Here is a 20,921-nt window from a genome sequence, read left to right as displayed (position 1 = left end):
TTTTCCTGGAGGCCAAATAAAACTTTGATACCTTAGTCCGTCTACACGTTAAAACAGGGCTTCACTGTCCTCTCCCCACTGCCAGCACCCACAACACCCTTGCTCCCATGCCACACAGCAGCCCCCAGTGCTGTCCCATCCTCTCAGCCAGATTCCTCAGGGTTACTACACCCACTGCTGCACACATAGCACCATGCTGACACGTAGTATTTGCCTCTACGCATTGTATTTCTCCATGTATACACTGCTTTTCTTCTTCATTCGCCCAACCCCTGCACCGCAACCTGCAGCACCCAGGTAGCAGCATCTCATGGTACTTTCCAAAACCCCTCCCTTCACCCCGCGGAAAAAGCCTTATTGTGACCAGCCTTCACACCTGCTGCCCTGGCCTTTGCCTCGTGCAGCACAGCCACCTAGTACAGGGCAGCCTCCACGATCAAGCCATTGCCACCACCACAGAGGAGGAGGAGGAGGAGGAGAGCAATCAGCGGTTAAAAACGGAAGTCTGGAGATGCAAGGATTCATTTGGCTGCGCAGCATCCAAAATAAAGCTAAGAATGCTGCATGGGCTGTAATTTTGTTTCCATTTTTTAACCATTGTCACATCCAAATTCTGGCAGGGGTAGGCTGATAATTAAAAGAAAAAGTGTCATTATCAGTACATGTTGGGGAAAAAAATAAAACCACCAACAACAAAAAAGTCAGTAATTTGTACAAGTTCTTCACTTTAATAAATTGGAAAGAAGTATACTAATAGAATATGATGAAATACTAGCAAATGGTCTGCTGTCTTTGAAATAAAACTAATTTTATTTTTAAGGCCCTGTAGCCTTCCTCTTAACTGGTCCCTAACTTGCTACAGAGTCAAAAAATTACTGCATATAATGTTGAGAAAAGTGGGATCTAAACTATCCCAAGCGTATTTCCAGTTTTATTGCATAGTAACAACAGAAATCAGGTTTGATTAGCAAGATATGAATGCATTTTCAGAATCAAGTTCTCAGTTACTTGCTAGCTGGTAAACAAATAAATAATACAGTGTGAATTGAGACACATCTCTGCTTTGAGCTATATAATGTAATTGTTGCAATTTAATTCAGCTCTAATGAGATTAGAGTCTACAGATGCGTAGTCCAGTACTTTCGTAAAGGTACATTAGCATACATAGGAACTACAAAAACAAGTCTCTGTTTTACGGTATTTGCTGACTAAGACTAGAATGTCAATTCATTTACTTGACTTTGCAGAAGTATAGTGAAGACTCTTTTTTTTTTTTTTTTTTCTTTTCCCCACCTCATTCTCTTCATTTGGTCCTCATGACCTCCAAATATGAGAGATCCACCTGCCTCATACTTCTAAAAGTCTATGTCTTTCCCCAAGTGAATGGTGACATGGATTCCCTGTTTCTCCCTTAGATAAGTACAAAGTACCACACGGTTACTTCAGGCAGATGGTAAAACTGTAGCGCATCCCTCAGTCAGAGCAAAATAGAAGGACACATCACCAGTAGGGCTAAAAGATGCACATGGCAAAAACCAACATAAAGTGGCACCTTGACATTTCAAGTTATATTAACAACAACAATCACCATTACCAAACACGGACATTTCAACTGAAAACCAGCAAACACTCATAAAAATCAGAAAAATTTAACCCCTTGAGTTTTATAATTTTTACAGAAAATTTAAAGATTTATTTACAGAATTGGAAGATTTTGGAGGAAAACAAGAACTAAATACCATCTTTGATAATGACCTTTTCCGATAGCAACCAGTTTGGAACCACAAAGCACTGTCTTTAGACTTCATTGAATACTCTCGAATTCGCCTTTTCAGCCTTTTTTGTGTGAGCTATACCACAGGCTTTATGGTGTAGCTGTACAGCTGCCTAATTAGAGTAGCTGAAAGTTCAGACGTACACCTTTTTGATTAAGCCTAGGAGACATTTCGTTTAAACCTCAGCTTGCTAATTTTGTTGCAGTGATTTTGTCCCCATACACTGAAGAATAAAAAGAGAATTTGCTGCCACAGGAGGCCCAGAGGGGCAGTGAAATATCCATCCACGAAGATAATAATAACTCAGCTGGACTCAGCCCTGAACAACCTGGTGTCCTTCACTCTGTTCTGCACTGGAGGTTGGTCCAAATAAGTGTCAGCGTCCCTTTTGGCTGAAGTTATGCTATAACCGGAGGTCCCTAGAGTATGCCACCACCCCGGTTGGTCAGTCGCCCTGAGGGAATTCATTAACTGCACCCATCATACATCGCAGCCATTGAAATTGTGTGGCCTCCATCCTCGTCATAGCTGCCGGTTTCTAAGCAGCTTCCAGGCAAGAGGAGCAGAGGAACTTGCCAACCTGTCCAGCAACTTATAGAAGGGAAGGGGCGGTGAGGGTTAAGAGGAAAAAACCCATCTGGCTGTTGTTCACCATGGAGTTATAATATTTCTTTTGAATGCGTTTCAGGAAAATGATTTATTATCAACAGAGGAACAATGGAAGTAAGTTAATTTACATATTGCTTGCAAATGTTTTGTTAAATTATTGTTTTGTTAAATGTACATTTATAGCCACACCAGGAACCTTTAGCATTTTGTTCACAGAAGTGTACTTAGTAAAGAATTTTCTTTTCTTGAAAAGCTTTACTGGAACTTTTTATTCTGTCAGTTTAATCAGTTCCTCAGCAAAACAAAATAGGGAACAGCTTTATAGCAATCATTACAGAAATCACTGTTGTAGTACAGTGTTTTCCTTTAGGTACAATAAATACAACGCTTCCTGTCCTTGCAAGTCTAATATAAAGAAACGGTCTTTTAACCATCATTTTAATGTCTGCTTAAGGGGGGATGGATAGGAAAAGCTTGTTATCTCCCTGTTGCCACCTTCCCTTTTCTCTTCTCAGGATGCACATTAATTATGCTATCTCCAGCTATAGGCTTGGCCCGCCAGCATGCCTGGTGCCGGTGCACTGCCCGTAAGGGGGCACCCTTGATTGCAGCCTGAGGGACACCGAGTGCATCACACCGATGAGCTGCTTCAAGATACTTCATGCAAGCACCCGGTCAGCAAAGATGTGGTGCTCCATGGTACTTGTATAAAGCTGGGAATAAAGATATTTGACACTGGTATCGGTACCTGCTTTGGTGCTGTGGCGTCTGAGCACAGCATCCATCATGTAGCCATTTCTTTTCACATGGAAAAAAGCATGGCTACTGTTGTACTTTTGCTTCCGAAGAAGGGGTGGGAAAGAACCACAGGTTTTAAACCTGTATCTGCAACATCAAAAGTTGGATTCAAAGTTTGGCTAGCATGTAATAGCAGCAAAGAATGACTTCAGGCTTTTACATAGTTCCTTACTCAAATCTGGATCGCAACTGGTTTAACACTGGCTGTGTCTGAACAGAGCAGCTGCCGCCCGTCAGCCACCATGACACAAGATCTTGATCCACAAATCATCTAGGGCAGGCATCAACCAGAACATGCTGCAGCTCCCTTCCAGCCCCTATGCACAGTTTTTCTCCCTACAGGGATCAGAGCATGGAAGGGAAGGGAGACAGTGTGTGTCTGTCTCTTTGGCTGCGTTTCAGGGTGCAGTTTGGGTGCACTCAGTGCATGCACAGATCTAGAAGCCAGGAGGTGCAGTTGAGTCCTGAAACGTAGGCCCAAAAAGCTCCATATCAGAGGAAAACTAACATCCATGTTAATTTGAGTCAAGCGCAGGTGAAGATCAAGATTCTTACTACAGGGGCACAAGGCTCCGCTCTAACACAGAAGCTCACTCAGCTTTAGTTATGAAGGGGGCTGATTTATAGCTCCAAGACAGTCCCCTCCTTTCTTAGGTGCCCAAGGAAACTCTCATTAACTCTAGAAGAAAGATAAATACCACCTACAATTCTCACTTTATAGGGAAGGAAGCTGAAATAGGGATTTAAGCCCTCTTCTGAGCCCCTAAATATGGGCTAAAAGATTATGTGGGTCTCAGATCTACAATTAAGAAATGTCTGATTAAAATTCATAGGCACTGTATTTTTGTGGCTATATTTATGTTCAGGACTGAGTTACTAGAAAAAGAAAAGAAAAAAGACAACTCTCTGCCCGTTATTTTAAATTTCCTTTTTCAGGATAATAGTTCCAGTTACAAACTAGTAGAATACAAGTATTCTTACCTAGTTTGTTACCTTATATCTTCACGCATAACAACACTAAACTGTTTCCTCATAAAGGCTGACTGTGACCTCTAGGTATAACAACTCAATCTAGACTGTTTTGTTTTGTTTAAATAGCATGCAAAATTCCTTTTCAAGTTGCAGCATCAGAAGATGCACGCAAAGCACCACAGCTGTGAATCAGTGCATGTGGTGATGGTTCTTGTTCTCATCACAACCTTGATTGTTGCCAAGACTGTGCTTGTTCAGTGGAAGCAAAGGCATTTGATTGTACAAAGCGAGTAGCTTGTTAGAAAGACAACAGTTTGGAGCTGTAGTGGTTAAGACATCACCTTTCTCAGGTAACAATTGGGAGTCATGACATAGTCTTGAGAGTTTACGTCTAGCAAGACAACTGAGTCTCCGTGGAAAGCAGCAAGTAACAATGGCTTTTTGTGAGGTGGAGAATAGCTTTTATGTAGGGAGAACAAACAACTTGTATTTTCTGTGTATGCATACTGATGCTGTGGTTAGTCTTTAGTAGGAAAAAGCTTTGAGTTTTCAAACAACTGTCTAATAATGGACTAGGTAGGAGAACAAAGTCACTACCCTTATCTAGCTGAAGTAATGCTACACAGGGTTTACTGAGAGAATCCAAGGCCCCTGTTTGTCAAGTTACTCACACACAAGCCTAACTAGAGAAAAGTCTTGTGGTTAAGGTGCTAAAACTGGGGCTTATGGTACTTTAGCTCACTTCCTTTCCCCTACCACAAACTTCTCTGCAAACCTGAGGAGAAAAAAAAAAAAAAAAAATAATATTTTCACCCCTGACCTCCCTATTCACTAGTTATGCAAAAGTTAGGCATCTCAGAAAGGCCCAGTCCTTAAAAAGCAATGTGAGTTTTAAGTAAATGTTAAATAAATAATGGGGATTACACAGATATCTCAGACAGCAGAGTTTTAAGCACACAAACAGTTTCTTAGCATTTCCCTCTTCATCAGCCGATGAGTGCCCGAAGGCATCTGTAGATTGAAATCCAGTTTTTTGTAACTGAACTTCTTAATAGCAGTGACATCAATAGCTGTCATGATCAATACTTTATCCCTTGACAGTTGCTCCTCAGACTCCCTGATCTGACAGGTCTGTTAAACACTAAAGAATGAAACCTTGCTACAATTCACAGAAACTGTTTTAGTAAGGGATATAAAAACAGCCTGATCTATGACAGCTTTACTGTTAGTGAAGTTTCACAGTGGCATAAAGTGGCAATACAGAGGTGAAACAGGCAGTTCAGCTATACTTTACAGACTTAGGAGCAGTGATGAATGTTCATCATGGCAACATATGTAGAGGTAAAGTGTCTAATAAAGTCACAGGTAGCACAGCTCATTGAGGATTTTAGCTTCATGACACTAATTCTCTACCTTTACAAACGCACACCCCTAACCCTGAGCACACACAGGTTCAGAGCTTTTCAAGTAGTTCTTTCCTATCAATTTTTGCATTACTGATTTCAGCAGACATTTATAATAAAAAAGAACACTGAAGTGACTGAAGTTGCTCAGACTGTCCATGTCTTTGTTTTCCATTGAAAATATTTTGCATGAGACTGGTACCGAATCAGTGCTGAAATACACTTGAACTCTTAAGTATGCATACAATGACAATCAGCTGGGAAGGTCCCTGTCTGCCTGGGAAAGCCTGTGGGAGTCTAAGCAGCGTACACTTTGGGTTGCTTTAGCATTATCCTGCTTAACAGTACTTACAGTTAGTTAATGTGTACTACATCGACATAACCTCTGTCGAAATGCTAATAGCCTATACTTGTTACGGTCCCATTACTTGTGTAACTCAGTCTTCAGCAACTGAAGCTTCATTCCCATCTGTTAGTTTTCCAGGAGCCAGTCACACCTACAAAGTGACATAGCCAATGTGGAAAAAATATACTTTTAAATGCATTTACCTTTAAATGCATTTACCTTTAAATGCATTTAGTCTAATTTAGGGAGTCTCCAGTACAACTACAAACATGACAACACTTTGATAAGACTTTGTGATGGTTTTTGTGGTTTTGCAGTGCATTTTAAAACAAACAAAATATCTGCACCAGAAACATGTTGGGGTCTCAGTTTTTAGTGTATAGCTGTGTGGCAGCAGCGCAGCCACCTTCTCCAGTAAAAGGGGAACTGAAGCAGGGCCTCTTTCAGTAAAAATAGTAGCAACAGAAGCTGAAGTTCACTTTGCATTGAGTTTTGTCAGTTCCGCTTCATGCTCTGTTTAGTTGGGAGAGTAATATATTCTCACACCTACCATCTATCTATGTATGAAGTTACTTTATAATAGTGAACACTACTCACAGTGGGTCTCTGCCAGTAGCTGGTTTATTGCACCTATTCCATGTTAGGTAACTTAAGAGTGTTTGTCACCAAAACATCTTACAAGTTTGTGCATTAAGTTATAACTGCCCTCATGTTTCATAGCTAGATACTTTTGTATAGTTTTTGAACACACTGTTGATCTCATCACAGTAGCTTGCTTTCTTTAAAAGCATGCTGTGGGGCAATGTTAAAGTTACAAATTTCTATCAGTACAGCAGCTGCCAACATCTGATCCACAGTACTTTGAGGACTCACAAATAGGACAAACATAAAGATCCAAAGTCGAACGATTAATGAGATCCTTACACAAGATAGATGAAAAATAACTAGTATACATTATTGCATCAGATAAAGAAACCATCTGATTTAGGAGTAGAAACTGTAAAGATGGACGCATTTAGAAGTTAAACAACTTAGTTAATGCATACAGGAAATTGCCCATTTGACGTAACAAACAAAAAAATAAAGTCTACTATTCCCCTAAGTACAGACAGGTCTAGACTTCTGCATTACAGTTCTTCCAGGTGGCAGTTATTATGCTTGTGTTCATGTGCATATCATTTTTGTTTGATTTGGTAGGAAACATTTAAATAAGTCAAAATTTGAAAAACAACCACATGCTCACTAAAGAGAAAACAGCCTTCTAATTTTGCCTGCTTACACGTTTCTCGTACTTGCCACCCAGCTTTTGACCACTCAGTTGATGCCTGTATACTTCACATACAGGTTATGCACAGCAGTGTCTAATACTGAAGAGAAGAAACCAAACACTTTCTCCTGTTTGCAACAACATGCTTGCATCTTTAGGAGCAAAAGAGAAGAGAGATCAGATGAGGAGGCAGAATGCATTATTTTCAATGTGAGGGATAAGCCTAAGGCTCCTTTTCTCTCAGGAAAAACCTGCTTTCTTTTCTATTTCCTGTCAACTAAACTAAACAAGTAGCCAGCCTTCCATTGCATATCATGGCTTGGAAGGCACATCAGCTGACAGACCTTTCTATCTGATTCTCTGGTCAGCATGGAGGTTTGGATGTATACATCCCTGCTCTGGATACTTGTGCTATTCTCAGACAATAGTAAGGACTCAGAGAGAATAGCACAGTCCTGTTAGTAGAAATAAAGGATTGCAGTGATTGACTCCCTCCTTCCCCTTCTAAGTGCTTTGCAAAAGCATAAAAAAGAAAAGTTTGGTTTCTTTTTGAAAGAAAAAGGAAATGAAGGTCAAAGGGAGCACAAAATCAGCCCTACATGAAAAGGGCATTCATTAGCTTGCTCAAAAAGAACAAAAAATAAAAAGCAGCAACTACTTACTAGATACAAGAGAAACAGCATCAGCCTGTAGCTTCCAAAAGAGCCTTACCCAGGCTTATCAAGAATGTAAAATGTCTCCTGAAAAAAAAAAAAAAAAAAAGAGGCACACTGGGGAAGGCTCCTATTTCAAAGAGGCAAGAGCAAAGAAGTTGCAGCAAAGCAACCAAGGCTCAGCTGTGGATAATTTTGGCAAGAGGGAAGAGATTGTCCTTCACCAGATGGCTACATATAAAGTAACATGGGTGTGATCCTAGCACAGAGGGGAGGGAAAAAAAATAACAATAAGGAAGAGGTTTTCTAGTAAGTCTTGGCCTGAAATAAAATGTAGGCTGCTCTGACAATTGTGTTTTTTCTTCTAGGTTGTAGCTGACAGTTTGGGGTTAACTTCTATATGATGAAGAAGCAGATTAGAGAAAATGATTCTTTGTCAGTTACTTCAGAGAATTTTGTTATTGTTATTTGAGATTTTCAAAAATAAATATGGGGCCTGTCTTCTGCTAATTCATATTGTAAAAACCTGATTTTCAATTCATTTGCATCTGCGTTCAAATAATACTCTCATTACTCCACTTTACTCACAAATTTTGCACGCCTCTGGTTCAGTGAGGTGGAGGCAATTATGTGCTTGCAACTGTGTTACGTGCTCTGGTGTGTGGGGTGGCAATGAAGAATCCTACTCAGAGTTACCATCCTTGAAAATCCATTCCTGCCCTGTCCTAGCCTAGCCTATCCATTTTTCTCAACACAAAGGCAGGAGTCTAGCATATCAAATGGGGAAGGAAGGAAAAAGCTTATTAGTGTTCTGACTCTGTATTTTCCCAAAAGAAATTCTGACTATCAGGTACTCAGCTGATTCTTATAATGCAATTTGCTTGCTGTTGGAAGCTGTCCATTAATGAAAATTAAATAAATATGATATATGTGGACGAAATTGTTCTCCCATGGTAAAACAGAAATTTTAAAATATCTGAGATAGAAAGGCAGATTTTTCATGGTCTCAGAACAATCTCAAACACAAAAGCCTTACTTCTGGCCCCATAGGTGGTTGCCCATTTTACTGATTATATATCTTGTATCATGTGGCAGTCATGTAATGAGAACTTACTTTGGCATATAGTTGAAAAATGAAGCAGCATAGTTATGACAGCATTGATTTCTATACCTAAATAATGAGACAAATCCTGAAAATAAGGTTGGTTGATTTACTTATTATAGAAATCCCTGCCAATTTCCAGTGTACTATCAAGTATAAGCATATTAATTTAAACCTTAAAAAGACCCAAACAGATGATTTATTATTTCTTGCATGCATATGTTTTTTAGTATTTGAATATGTCTACATCAAAAGAAACTAGGTTTTTAGAGAGCCAGTTAGCTCGCGTTGCCAAGTTAACGAGTTCTGGTAAGGTCAGTCTGTCACAATAAATCTAATTATTACACCGTTATTTTCTTTATGTATGCAGTTTTCACCATATGCTTTAAGATGGAAAGGGCAGTGGAATAACGCTGTTCGGTTGCGTTTGCTGGTGATAGGCATTCTTACTCGCACAGAGTGGGGGGAGCGTTTCAAGGGAAGCAGAGGACAGATGGACATTTTTCAGTTGGTGCTTGTATGACCTATTTAATCTGCACAATTAGAAAATGGGAAAGCTGTCTATGACGCTGGTGCTGACTTCACTTCTGGGTCTTCTTGAGCTCATTTAAAGTACGGTAATGAGAAAAACATTTTACCTTTGGGCAGCAGTCTGATTTGTCAGGAAATTCCTCTTGCTATGATGGGTGGATGAGGAAAATTTGGAATAATATGATCCAGATGTTAAAGCTCCCATTTAGCAGCAATGCAGATGTATTATTTTATGGAATTGTCCAGATGGTGACCTTCCAGTATTAATAATAAATCGGTACTGGGGTTTTCGTCTGTATGACTCGATTCGTATCTTTGTCCTCATTTACATGATAAAATACTCATGCATTTCATGTAGAGGCTAATAGCATTAAAATTAACAATCTGGAAGACATAAAAATCAATAAGGATTTTGAAACAATTACTGCAAACAATATATACCAATTGATCCAATAACACCATCACCCGAGAGAAGGTTGTGATACCATTTTTTTATTAATCAGCATTTCATTTTGCAGCTAACATGACAACAAAGCTCTCTTATAGATTTATATTAGAACATAGACACTTTACTGAAGATGTGTGCCCATTCAGTTTTGGCTTTGCCACTTAAATTCAGACTTTACTTTCAGTCTACTGAAAAAAAAAGCAACCCACAGTACATAAGCATATTGGAGAGGGACCACATTGGAGAGTAGCAAGGCAGGCAGGCAACAGGGAACCTTTGGTGGCCTCTGATGAAGGCCAGGAAACCTCAGCTTGTGCCACCAGGGATATGTAGGAACCACTGACCTGTGGCACACCAGAAGGGCTGCATGGCACGGAAGGAGCTGTGTCACTTTTATGGTCACAAGCAGCAGACTGTGGTCCCGCAAGGTGAGGAGCAGGGTGGAGAGATGTGTAAGAGTGATGTGATCTAATGATGCTGTGTGTTTATTTTTCTGTTAATTTATTTAAACTTATATTGTGAAATACCCGTTTGCTCAATAGTTGAATGCTTTCTGGAGCTGGGGGGGATATTTTTTTTGGAGAGTTACTCCTTTTTCTTAGGAGAAGAAGAAGAATCCAGTCCTGCTTCAATCGAAATCTGTGTCAAAACTGTGTAAGGAGTACACGAGGAGTAACATATATTCCTTCAGAATTCTACTTTTTGGGTTAAGGAAAGAGATTCATCTTCTGTAGAAACAGGTTTTTACTCTAGATGGATTGTGCTTTTTATTTGCTTTTAAAAAATCTCCCTGCCCCAAATTTGAAAACCGTCTCCCCTCAGATTTTTTTTCTTTTTCAGTAACCTTTCTATAAAGATGCAGGAGCTAACTCTACAAACACATAATAAAGTCAGTCTTGCTTTATCTTTGCCATCATCAGGCTTCCACAATCCCAGATCCATGGTTTATTAATGTGATCACGGAGAGAACTGACATTATAGGGCTTTGACTGTTCAGTGGGTTTCAAATATTTGCTTATTGGAAAAGAAATAGAGCATTTTATCACTGCAGGCAATTTGAATAAATATACATCACTAAATTTAGTATCATTCAATTTACAAAAGAGTTTAAAAGCTTAAGCCAATAGCATTTTTTTGTGCTGTAGAAAGAGGTTTTAAGAAAAACTGTCAGTACTGTGGTCATGTGACTGAGCAGCATCCCAAATTAATGCAGCCAAATGTGCCTTTGAAAGTTTCTAAGAGCCGCTCTAAGGCTTAAAGGCTGAACTGCCTCCACCAATTTCACAAAACTTGCTCCCAGAGCTTTAGCCCTGTGGTTACCATATATAATTTGAGTTGGAAAACAAAGTTTAATGGTTTGGGGTTTTTTTCAGTAGCATTAATTCTATCAATAAACAGTTTAGGTTTTTAAGAATAGGATATGGGGGTCTGATGAGTTGCAACTCAGTGTTATAACCATTTACTACACCGGGATTACTAATTATTTACACGGTGCAAGGCAGACTAACATCATTATTCTAAGGCCAAAGGCCCTCCTGTGTCAGATGCTGTAGAAGTCACATTAAAAGTCACATTTTTTTTGTATGAGTTTTACAATTTGGCAATCTGTGAATCAAACCTAACCATGCCAAATGGAACCATAGGATGTCATGAGTTTGAAATGACTGGCTCAATTTTGCCAACAGTTAGTCACACTGCTGCAGATGCGGGTTGTTCCTCTTTATTTCACCATCAGACTTTACTGGTGGAGATCCCTGTCCATGTGGCAAGTGTTCTCAGTTATTACCGGGTACATCACTTTCAGAGCAACCTGCAAGCCTGTCTCAGGGAGAACACCACAATATAGCCTTTTTTGCTGGTTTTGCCTTGTTTTGGGTTTTTGGAGGGTATTTTTTCTTAAAGGAAACCTGTAGAAGGAAAAGAGCAAATAAGAATTTCCCTGGAACAAAACTTCACAGATTACAAAAAGGTCCATCAGCAGCTGAATTTGAAGGACTCTTCCAACTGTAGTATGAATAAGTTCCTCTAAACCAGTGTTTATCAAACATGACATGCAAATGAAAAAGAATTAAACAAGAGTTTAAATTAAATTCATTCCATCAGTTACATCTTGGTTTTTCATTCTTCAGACTCTTATCACCAGCAGTCATCCAAGCTGTTACTGAGCCTGAAAAGCTCAATTTGTTATGTACCAAACAGTCTGAAATTATTCTTCAGAGCTCGCTCTGCCTCCCTAAAGAGAGGTCTGTGTTCTTCCTTCAGTCTTCTGAAACTCCGCCTCTCTACCCTGGGCTTGTAAAGACAATTACTAATGGTTCAGACATTGCTTCTGCTAACTTTTAAGTATTTTAGATAAATTTCATTGGTGGTATACTGACTTGACTGTACCTTACCTCAGTTGTTTTTCACCTGTTGTTGTCCCGTTCTGGGCTACGTCTCCCTCCTCCACAATTGCCAACTGTTAGTTTCAATTATGTTAGCAATCTGTTCACGATTACCGTTTCTTGTGAAGACTGAAGCAAAACAAAAAGGGTTTGTGGGGTTTTTTCCCCTGCACTTTTTCCTGTATCATACATTTTTATTCCCCTTTAAGTAAGGGAGAAATATAGAAGTGTAAAACTTCTATTGAATTTCTATGAATACTTCAGTAGAAGCTCCGTATGTGGCATTTTGTGCCACTCTGCAAAATACACAAGGTCTTGAGCAGTTCTCTTATCCATAGGTTGGTCTACAAATGATTCCTCCTGATCTATAAACTGAGTTGTGCAATTGGAATTGTGCGTTATGTAGCCATAATGCTTACCATGTTTGGATTTAATTTATTCTTTAAGTAGCTGCCTTCAGGTAAAATGGGGATTAGCAACTGTTATGATTTCCTAGTTGGTAGATTTTACTTTGCAGTGGAATTGCTCCAGGCTGGTCTCTTCACCACCCGCCTCAACGTATGAAACGCCTTTGATGTTCTGTGGCTGTAGGTTCTGTTACTTCTTGATTTTTATTATTGCTTAGCTGGCCTGGAGTTTGATATTTAGTCATTTTACAACTTGTGTTTGTGGTGTGAAGAGAGGAGGGGAAAAACCTTAAACTTCATGCAGCCACTGCGTTCACTCATTTAATCCCCTAATTTAACTGCTGAGTTAATCCTCGGTCCTTCATCACCTGAAAGAGATGAGACATAAAAAGTCTTGACGTAAAGGATAAAAATAGATAAGCACACTCATATCAAAACCACATTATAATTCTTTCTGATAATTATGATTTCTCGCTCTGCCAGGCTATAGTGTTACTAGGGGGTTCTCTTCTTTATTTTGACTATTGCCAAAGACAATACTGTATGTCCAGATGATTCTCAACTGAACCTCTTAATCCAGCTAGAATTTTTGCCTGGGTAGAATTTGAATTTTCTTTATGTTTGTCCAGTATTTCTGCCTGACTAGCATCCCAGTCAGAGCTACTGTGCTGAACTCTGTTTGAGGCGCCGCCTGACCAGAAATTCCAGGGATTCCTCAAGAGCATGTAGGTCAACTACATAATGCATCTGCTCTAAGTCCAACACTTCTTGGAGGTATTGGAGACACTACACATACGTAAATTAGCTGTTCCTTTAAGTGTCTGATTTATTGTCCCTACATTGTATAGTTGATTAACCCAAAAGAACATAGCTCTGATGGAAAATTCTTGGCAGAAACCTAACAGTCTTGTGTTACCAATACTGTTAAGCTTTATTCTGTTGAGGTATTTTATTTAACCAGCTAAATCCCCCCACCAGTGTATTTTAAAGATACAACTACAAAATTTTTTAGCTCTATTTTAAAAGTTCTTTGTGCCCTGTTGCAGCAGAATTTTTTTTTTTTTTTTAATGTTGAGAAGCTCCAGTTTTATGAGTATTCAGTAGCCAGGTTTCAGTCTCCCAGGACAAGTTACACATACAATCTCAGAGAGATGACAAAAGATGTTAACATTTTTGCTTACTCTATTGGGTTGGAGTTTTGTGGGGTTAGGGGGTTAAACACAGCCTGCTGCAACTTAGCAAAGGTTTTATTCCGAGGAATTTGGATTCAGGAGAACAGTAGGTTCTTTCAGCTATAGAAGCTTAACATTTATTTGACTGGCATCTTGCACCTTACTGAGATCGGGCTGATCTTGGTGCTTCTGCAAAACAATTAAATATACCTAATTGTTCTCCAGAATAAGAGCCTAAGCAAAGTCCCTTTCTATAAGAAAATGTGTCAGCTTGGCCTTCCTAGAACAGAGCCGAGTAGCTGTGGCTCCAAAAGCAGTTCATAGCCTGCTTTCAGCATTGCTTGCTCTCAAGCATATTGATACTTCAAGTTTGAGGGTGTCTGCTGCTGCAAAGGAAAATGAAACTAAACCTGCACTTTGAAGGAAGCAGGAGCTAGCTGGAGCAAAAATCTTGTTGATATTTTATTCTTGCATTTTGGTCAAGAACAGACTCAGCTGAGTACTCTTTTGTGGTTTTATGACAGAATCAAGTCTGATGACTCCATGGATTTTGGTGTGATGTTGCTTTTTTACGGACTGTACTATGGAGTGATGGGAAGAGACTTTGCGGAGATTTGTTCTGTCTACACGGCTTACACCATTAGTGTAAGTGCTGGGGATCATCATCCTGAATACCACTTGGAAGGACTGAAAGTGAGTTCTTGAATCTCTTGTGACCCTGGGTTCATGAGAACAAGGTCTACTGGATACTCTTGCAGTAAACTAACCTCTTTTCCTTGAGGAGAGCTGTTCTTGTGCCACAGGCAAACTGCTGAACTCCCTTATCAATCTTATCATTAGAAGAACAGTCTCAATGAAGTAGTAGCCAGTAACATATGCCAGGGCCTGATTTGCGGTTTCCAACAGCCTGGTTCCTATGTACAAGAGACTACAATGTTTTCCTAGTTGCCATAGCAAGACGAGCTTCTTACTTCCCCGAAGTCCATGAAAGACTCTCCTTGCCCTTTCCTTTTCATGGCTCTTATCTTCCCTTTCCAAATAAGGTGGTTATCTCAGTACAATTCTCTTCTGTCCCAGTTACTTAAAATCAAGCAGACAGTTGCTAAAGTTCTTGCATCAGCAATAAGATTTTAATTATTTCTTGGTAACTCTGTGCTCCCTGGCACTAGTAAACTAAGACAACTGTAGCCATTTTCATGCTGCCCCTATCTTTGATGGCACTTAAAGTATGTTTATACATCTTTGACTCTAAGCAAATATTTTGTTGTTCTTTGTCTTCTTTTTTTCCTGTAAACTTGATCTTGATAGTTTTACAACATCAGTGGCATACCAACAAGAAATTTGTCCAATGACATCTGCACAGTCTGCGGGCAGAACATTTTTGTGGATATAAATGAAGAAGGGATCATTGAAAATACCTACCAGCTGTCCTGTAATCATGTGTATCCTTTCCATGTAATTATGGAACTGTTGTTTTCTCCTCTTTTATGCTGCATTAAAAAATAATAACAACAGCAATAAATACCAAGAAAAAAAGGAAACAAAACCACATTCAGAAACAACATCATGGCACAAAAGTAAAAATAAGAGCATGGAATAGATTTCAGTTCTGTGACACAAATTGAGGCCACGCAGCATTTTGACAGACACTGATGCAAGAGTGGCCGTAACCCTACAGTTTCAGGGCAAAAATCTGCCTTCCAGGTACTTCTTGCACAGCCTGTGGAGGTGTGCCTGGCAGTATATTAGACCAGGCAGTATATTAGACCAGACCCTTGGTCAGGTCTGCTAATTCAGGCTCCTGTGTACTGCAGAGAATTTCCTTTGGCTGTGTTTGCTGGGTAGTTTTAAGGTAGATGGGGGGAACCTTCTCAAAAGATGGCATGAACATACCCTTCAGCCTGACAGCAGACCCAGTGTCTCATACTTGGGGGTACCAAACAGTTCTGCATTTTGCATTCCAGAAACCAAAAAGAAAGGTATGGCATACGTGGTGGAACATTGTTGCTAATCACCCTCTTCTGCAGTTCATAAAAGTCTTGCAAGCTGGATAATATGAATACCAGTCTGGATGTCCAGGACATTGTATTAAACTTTAAAATAATTCTAAATATTCAAAATATTTTAAGTCACTTGAAACTGCTCACTTATAAAAGAAGGCAGTATCCATAATCAGTCATTAAAAGTATCTGTTGATGGTTTGACTAGGTTTGCAGATGTGTGCACTGGGTCTTGTTTATATTTGAAAGATTCCTTAACAATACACCTGATACCAGGTTTCACGAATCCTGCATCCATGGTTGGTGCATTGCTGGCAAGAACCAGACTTGCCCATACTGTGCTGAGACAGTTGATTTGAAGAGAATGTTAAGTAACCCATATATCCTCTCCTTAACAAGTGTGCTTTTGATTTGGATTTTCTAAACCATAGCCTGATTACTTACTAATTCTTGTTTTGATCTGCAGTGGGGGGGATGAGATGGCCACATTAAATAAATGGAAAAGCAATTATTATTAAGGAATAATTATATTTAGGGAAGATGATAGTTCTGTTTGGCTTTATCTTATCTGAGACCCCAAATAAGCTAGGAAAAGAAAAGTGCATATATATTTTCCTCCTTGATTTTAAGACATCCGGAAATCATTTTTATAATGAGAGGAACATTTTAAAGAATGTAAATCACAGTTTTAGAAAGACCATGCAGTGGATTTTGCTCTTTAATGAAATAACAAAATGTATATAATACACTTTCAGAACAAGTCCTGTTTCTTCCCCCTTCTCTTTGTAGTTAGTAAACAACATTTTTGCTTTAGCAAATGAAATAATAGTTGAAGATCTGCTGCTACATCTGTAGAAACCTGTTTGAGTGGAAGCAAAGTTTGGCTTATTTTTTTGAAACCTATTTTAACCATATGGGAGGAAGATATTTAAATTTAACCTTACCCCAACAAAAAAAGAAGTAAAAAGACATTTCAAAATTTTAACCCACTACTTTTTAGAATCATAGAATAGATTCTGGCCAAGAAAAACACCATGATTCACCTATTGTTGCATTTTCTCTCCAGTTCCCTTAACAGCAGATTAGGTGGGAATTCACATGTATTGTATGGACAACTTTTGGACTGGGTCTGCTGTCTGGTAGTTTGGTGACTGGTTGCTATAGACATCGTCCAAGGCATTAATTACTCACTGGGTCTAGAATAGGACTCAGATTATTAGTAAGAATGCAAAGTGTTGGATATTTACCTGTCTACAATAATATGAGTATTCTATACTTAATTTTAGAAGACTATAGAAAATAGCAGTTGGTTGAACTCTGGTGTGCTAGATAGCCCTTGCAGGACAGTGCCTCTTTTTGCATTACAGCAAGACTGTACAGCATGCTATTAAAACATTTTTTTTATTTTCTCAAAGTTAGAATTACAATAAATTGCTGCCTTTAATGGGAAGATTGTGCTACAAAAAAAAATAGGACTTATTTTCTTATTCTGAATATCCCTCAAAAAAAAGAGGAAAAGTGCCAATATTTTGTTTCATTATTAAACACATTGGTAGTGGCTTCCAGTTGAAATTCTGACTACAGAAAGTCGTGCAGCAGATAAGGAGAATTTTAAGTCAGATAATGGCTTTGTATAAAGCAAATTCTGGTATACAGCAAATTCTGAAAAATGGCACCCAAATAGTTTGTTCATTTGGTTAATGTAAGGCAATACAAGATTACTATTATTTCTTTTTCCCTCACCTCTTTCAAGAGCTGCTGTATTGTAACTTAGATATCTGCCAACGGCCATTTACAAAAAGGTCTGACCACGGCAACGTTTGTGGTGTGCTTGGTAGTCGGATAGGCCTGTGTGTGGAGGTCCTACATGAAGTCCTCTTTGACTTACTGTCACCGTGCTCAAAAGGCCTAACTTCCAATGACCAGCTTCTCAAACACAGGAAGACAAAGTTACGATCCCTAACCATCAATTCCATATGTTGCTATTGCTTTAAGAAAAAAAAACACAACAAAACCCAGATCAAAATGGATGCGTAAGTCTTGCCACTTAGCAGCCAAATATCTGACATCTATGCTACCCTGGCCACACTGTGAGGAACTGAAATGCAGTGTGTTAATGCAAGAATAGGCAGTTCTGCTTAGGAGTGAGAGAAGCCGATCTTAAAAGGCAATTAGCCTAGCTGAAGTAGCTTTTGAATGCAAATGACATATGGTCAGTATTTTAAGAATCTTTACATTGTTATTAGAAATCAGATATACAGGTTTACACTTTAATATATATATGAGAATAAAGCAGAGATTGTGTGAAGCCATCCACAGATGAAGGTAAGGTTCAGATGCTAAAAATAGGAAATGATGCAATTAAAAAAACCTTGAGTAAAGGAAAGAAAGAGAAAATCTTAAGTAAATAGAAAGAAGGTGGCTTTGTTTGCTTAGGTGAAGTAGCAAAGTTAATGATTCTTATAATGCATTATGCCTGTATTCATATGCGCAAAAATGCATGTAAATAAATCTTTCCTTTGCATTACACTGTCCTAATTGCAGGTGTAACGGAAGAATGTTTGTCCTCAGCCTTCTTAATGGCTAGCAAAGGCCAGGAGGACTTCTGCTCCCACGGACTTGTTGGTTCTGTGGAGAAAAGAACCTCCTAAAATCAGTAACATGCCAGGTAACTAGCTGTGAGATGCAACTTCCAATGTACAAACTCGATTATAAATATTGAGGTGTTTGAACAGAGATTTTGTACATATTAGATGCCCAAGACCAAAACACAATAAAAAACACTAACTTGGACATGATCTTGAAATGCTGTAGATAGTGAAGGCTTTTAAACTTTGCTTCTGTACATGCCTGGCAATGTCCTACAGTGTGCCTAATCCCTGAACTGATCCAGCAGTTAGTTGTCTCTCTGGCCTACCAGATTCAAGCTGTTCGGGTTCATCTGAAATTTCCTGTGGCTGCAAGGAAATAGAACCCTTCTTTTCTGCAAGGAAATAGAACCCAAGACACCCCTTTCTTTTAAAATCACCTCTGAAGGAAGAGCCTGGTGCCAAGTGTCTCCCACTTATTCCATATTTTCAGAAATTAGAGGCTCTGTCCCAGCAATCTTCTCAAGAAAACGTGGCTCCAGCTAGCAGCAAACACAATGTCTGTGGTGGAATGCTATCTACCCACTCTGGTTTTGTGGACTACGTTTAGAGAGAGAGCAGAACGTTAGGAAACACGATTTTCATGTCTGTGCTAAGGCTGCTGATCAGAGAGAGGAGTTCAGTGTTGAATTCAAAGACTGTATACATATCAGTGTTTCCCACACTCTAGCTGAGAACAGCTTAAACTCCATTTAAGCAAGTCAGAAGAGTGGATCCTACTCTGAAGCATCTATTCCCACGTATGGTACAATTAAAGTAGGCAGAAATTGTCCATAGCTGTCTTTCACCAAGAAAGTTGTCTGCCATAGAATATACATGCTACAACAGCCAGCCACTGCAGTGTGAAAGTGCAGTTTTACATTAAGCCTTGCAGCCATGATCCTCAGGAGATTAGACATTTAACTTACAGTGACTGAAATACTGCTGAGAATCAGTCCTTAGATCCGCTAACTAGGAGAGCTAGGACAAAAACCCTTCCTGCATAAACTGAGTTTTATTGCATTTGATTACAAGTGGTTTATACAAAGAATGCGGAAAACCCCTTGGCTAGGCAGGCTCTCTCGTAAAGCTTTTGCAAAGATAAAGATATATAAACTACACAGTTGTATTTCTAAACAACTTCTCTTCATTAAATATTTAAATGAAACAGCTTTTGCTAACATTGCTGATTAGTGGGCATAGACAATTGTTGTGGTTTAACAACACAAGTGATAGAGGAGCCAACGAGGAGAGGTGCTACGCTGGACCTTGTTCTCACCAACAAGGGGGAACTGGTGGGGAATGTGAAGCTCAAGAGCAGCCTTGGCTGAAGCAACCATGAGATGGTGGAGTTCAAGATCCTTAGGGCAGTGAGCAGGGCGCACAGCAAGCTCACTGCCCTGGACTTCAGGAGAGCAAACTTCGGCCTCTTCAGGGATCTGCTTGGTAGAGTACTGTGGGATAAAGCCCTGGAGGAAAGAGGGGCCCAGGAAAGCTGGTTACTATTAGAGGATCACTGCCTCCAGGGTCAGGTGTGATGCATCCCAACAAAGAGAAAGTCAGGCAAAAATGCCAGGAGGCCTACATGAATGCATGCTTCTATAGGTATGTCAGCGCTAAAAGGAAGACTAGGGAAAATGTGAGCCCTCTCTGGAAGGAAACAGGAGACCTGGTTACCTGGGATATGGAGAAGGCTGAGGTTACTCAATGACTTTTTTGCCTTGGTCTTCTCTGGCAAGGGCTCTAACCACACCGCCCAAGTCGCAGAAGGCAAAGGCAGGGGCTAGGAGAATGAGGAGCCACCTACTGTAGAAGACCAGGTCTGAGATCATCTGAGGAACCTGAAGGTGCACAGGTCCATGGGACCTGCTGAGATCATCCACAGGTCCTGAGGGAATTGGCAGAGGAAGTTGCTAAGCCAATATCCATCATATTTGAGAAGTTGTGTCAGTCCAGTGAAGTGCTCACTGACTGGAAAAGGGGAAACATAACCCCCATTTTTAAAAAGGGGAAAAAGGAAGACACAGGGAACTACAGGCCAATCAGTCTCAGCTCTGTGCCTGGCAAGATCATGGAGCAGATCATCCTGGAGAGTCTGCTAAGGCACACGCAAAATAAGGAGGTGATCAGTGACAGACAACATGGCTTCGCTAAAGGCAAATCATGCCTGACAAATTTGGTGGCCTCCTATGACGGCATTACAGTGTTGGCGGATAAGGGAAGAGTAACTGACATCAGCTACCTGGACTCGTGCAAAGCATTTGACACTGTCCCACACAACATCCGTGTCTCTAAATTGGAGAGACATGGATTTGACAAATTGACCACCCACTGAATAAGGAATTGGCTGGATGGACGGACTCAAAGAGTTGCAGGCAGCAGCTTAATGTCCAAGTGGTTACCAGTGATAAGTAGGATGGGCCACGA

General features: G+C 39.8%; 1 protein-coding gene across 1 annotated transcript; it reads left to right on the top strand.

Annotated features, from left to right (window-relative positions):
- The first annotated feature begins 2,492 nt into the window (after positions 1-2,492).
- On the top strand, positions 2,493-16,291 carry RNF175 (ring finger protein 175). Its single transcript, XM_063336263.1, is given in 7 exon segments — positions 2,493-2,498; positions 4,281-4,466; positions 11,590-11,762; positions 12,609-12,734; positions 14,392-14,512; positions 15,176-15,309; positions 16,144-16,291. Coding segments are annotated over 7 exon segments (894 nt in total).
- Positions 16,292-20,921: the final 4,630 nt, after the last annotated feature.

Source organism: Chroicocephalus ridibundus, chromosome 5 (assembly GCF_963924245.1).
Source record: "Chroicocephalus ridibundus chromosome 5, bChrRid1.1, whole genome shotgun sequence".
Lineage (NCBI taxonomy): Eukaryota > Metazoa > Chordata > Aves > Charadriiformes > Laridae > Chroicocephalus > Chroicocephalus ridibundus.
The sequence above is the reverse complement of the archived record's forward strand: the minus strand, read 5'-3'. Positions and strand labels throughout refer to the sequence as shown.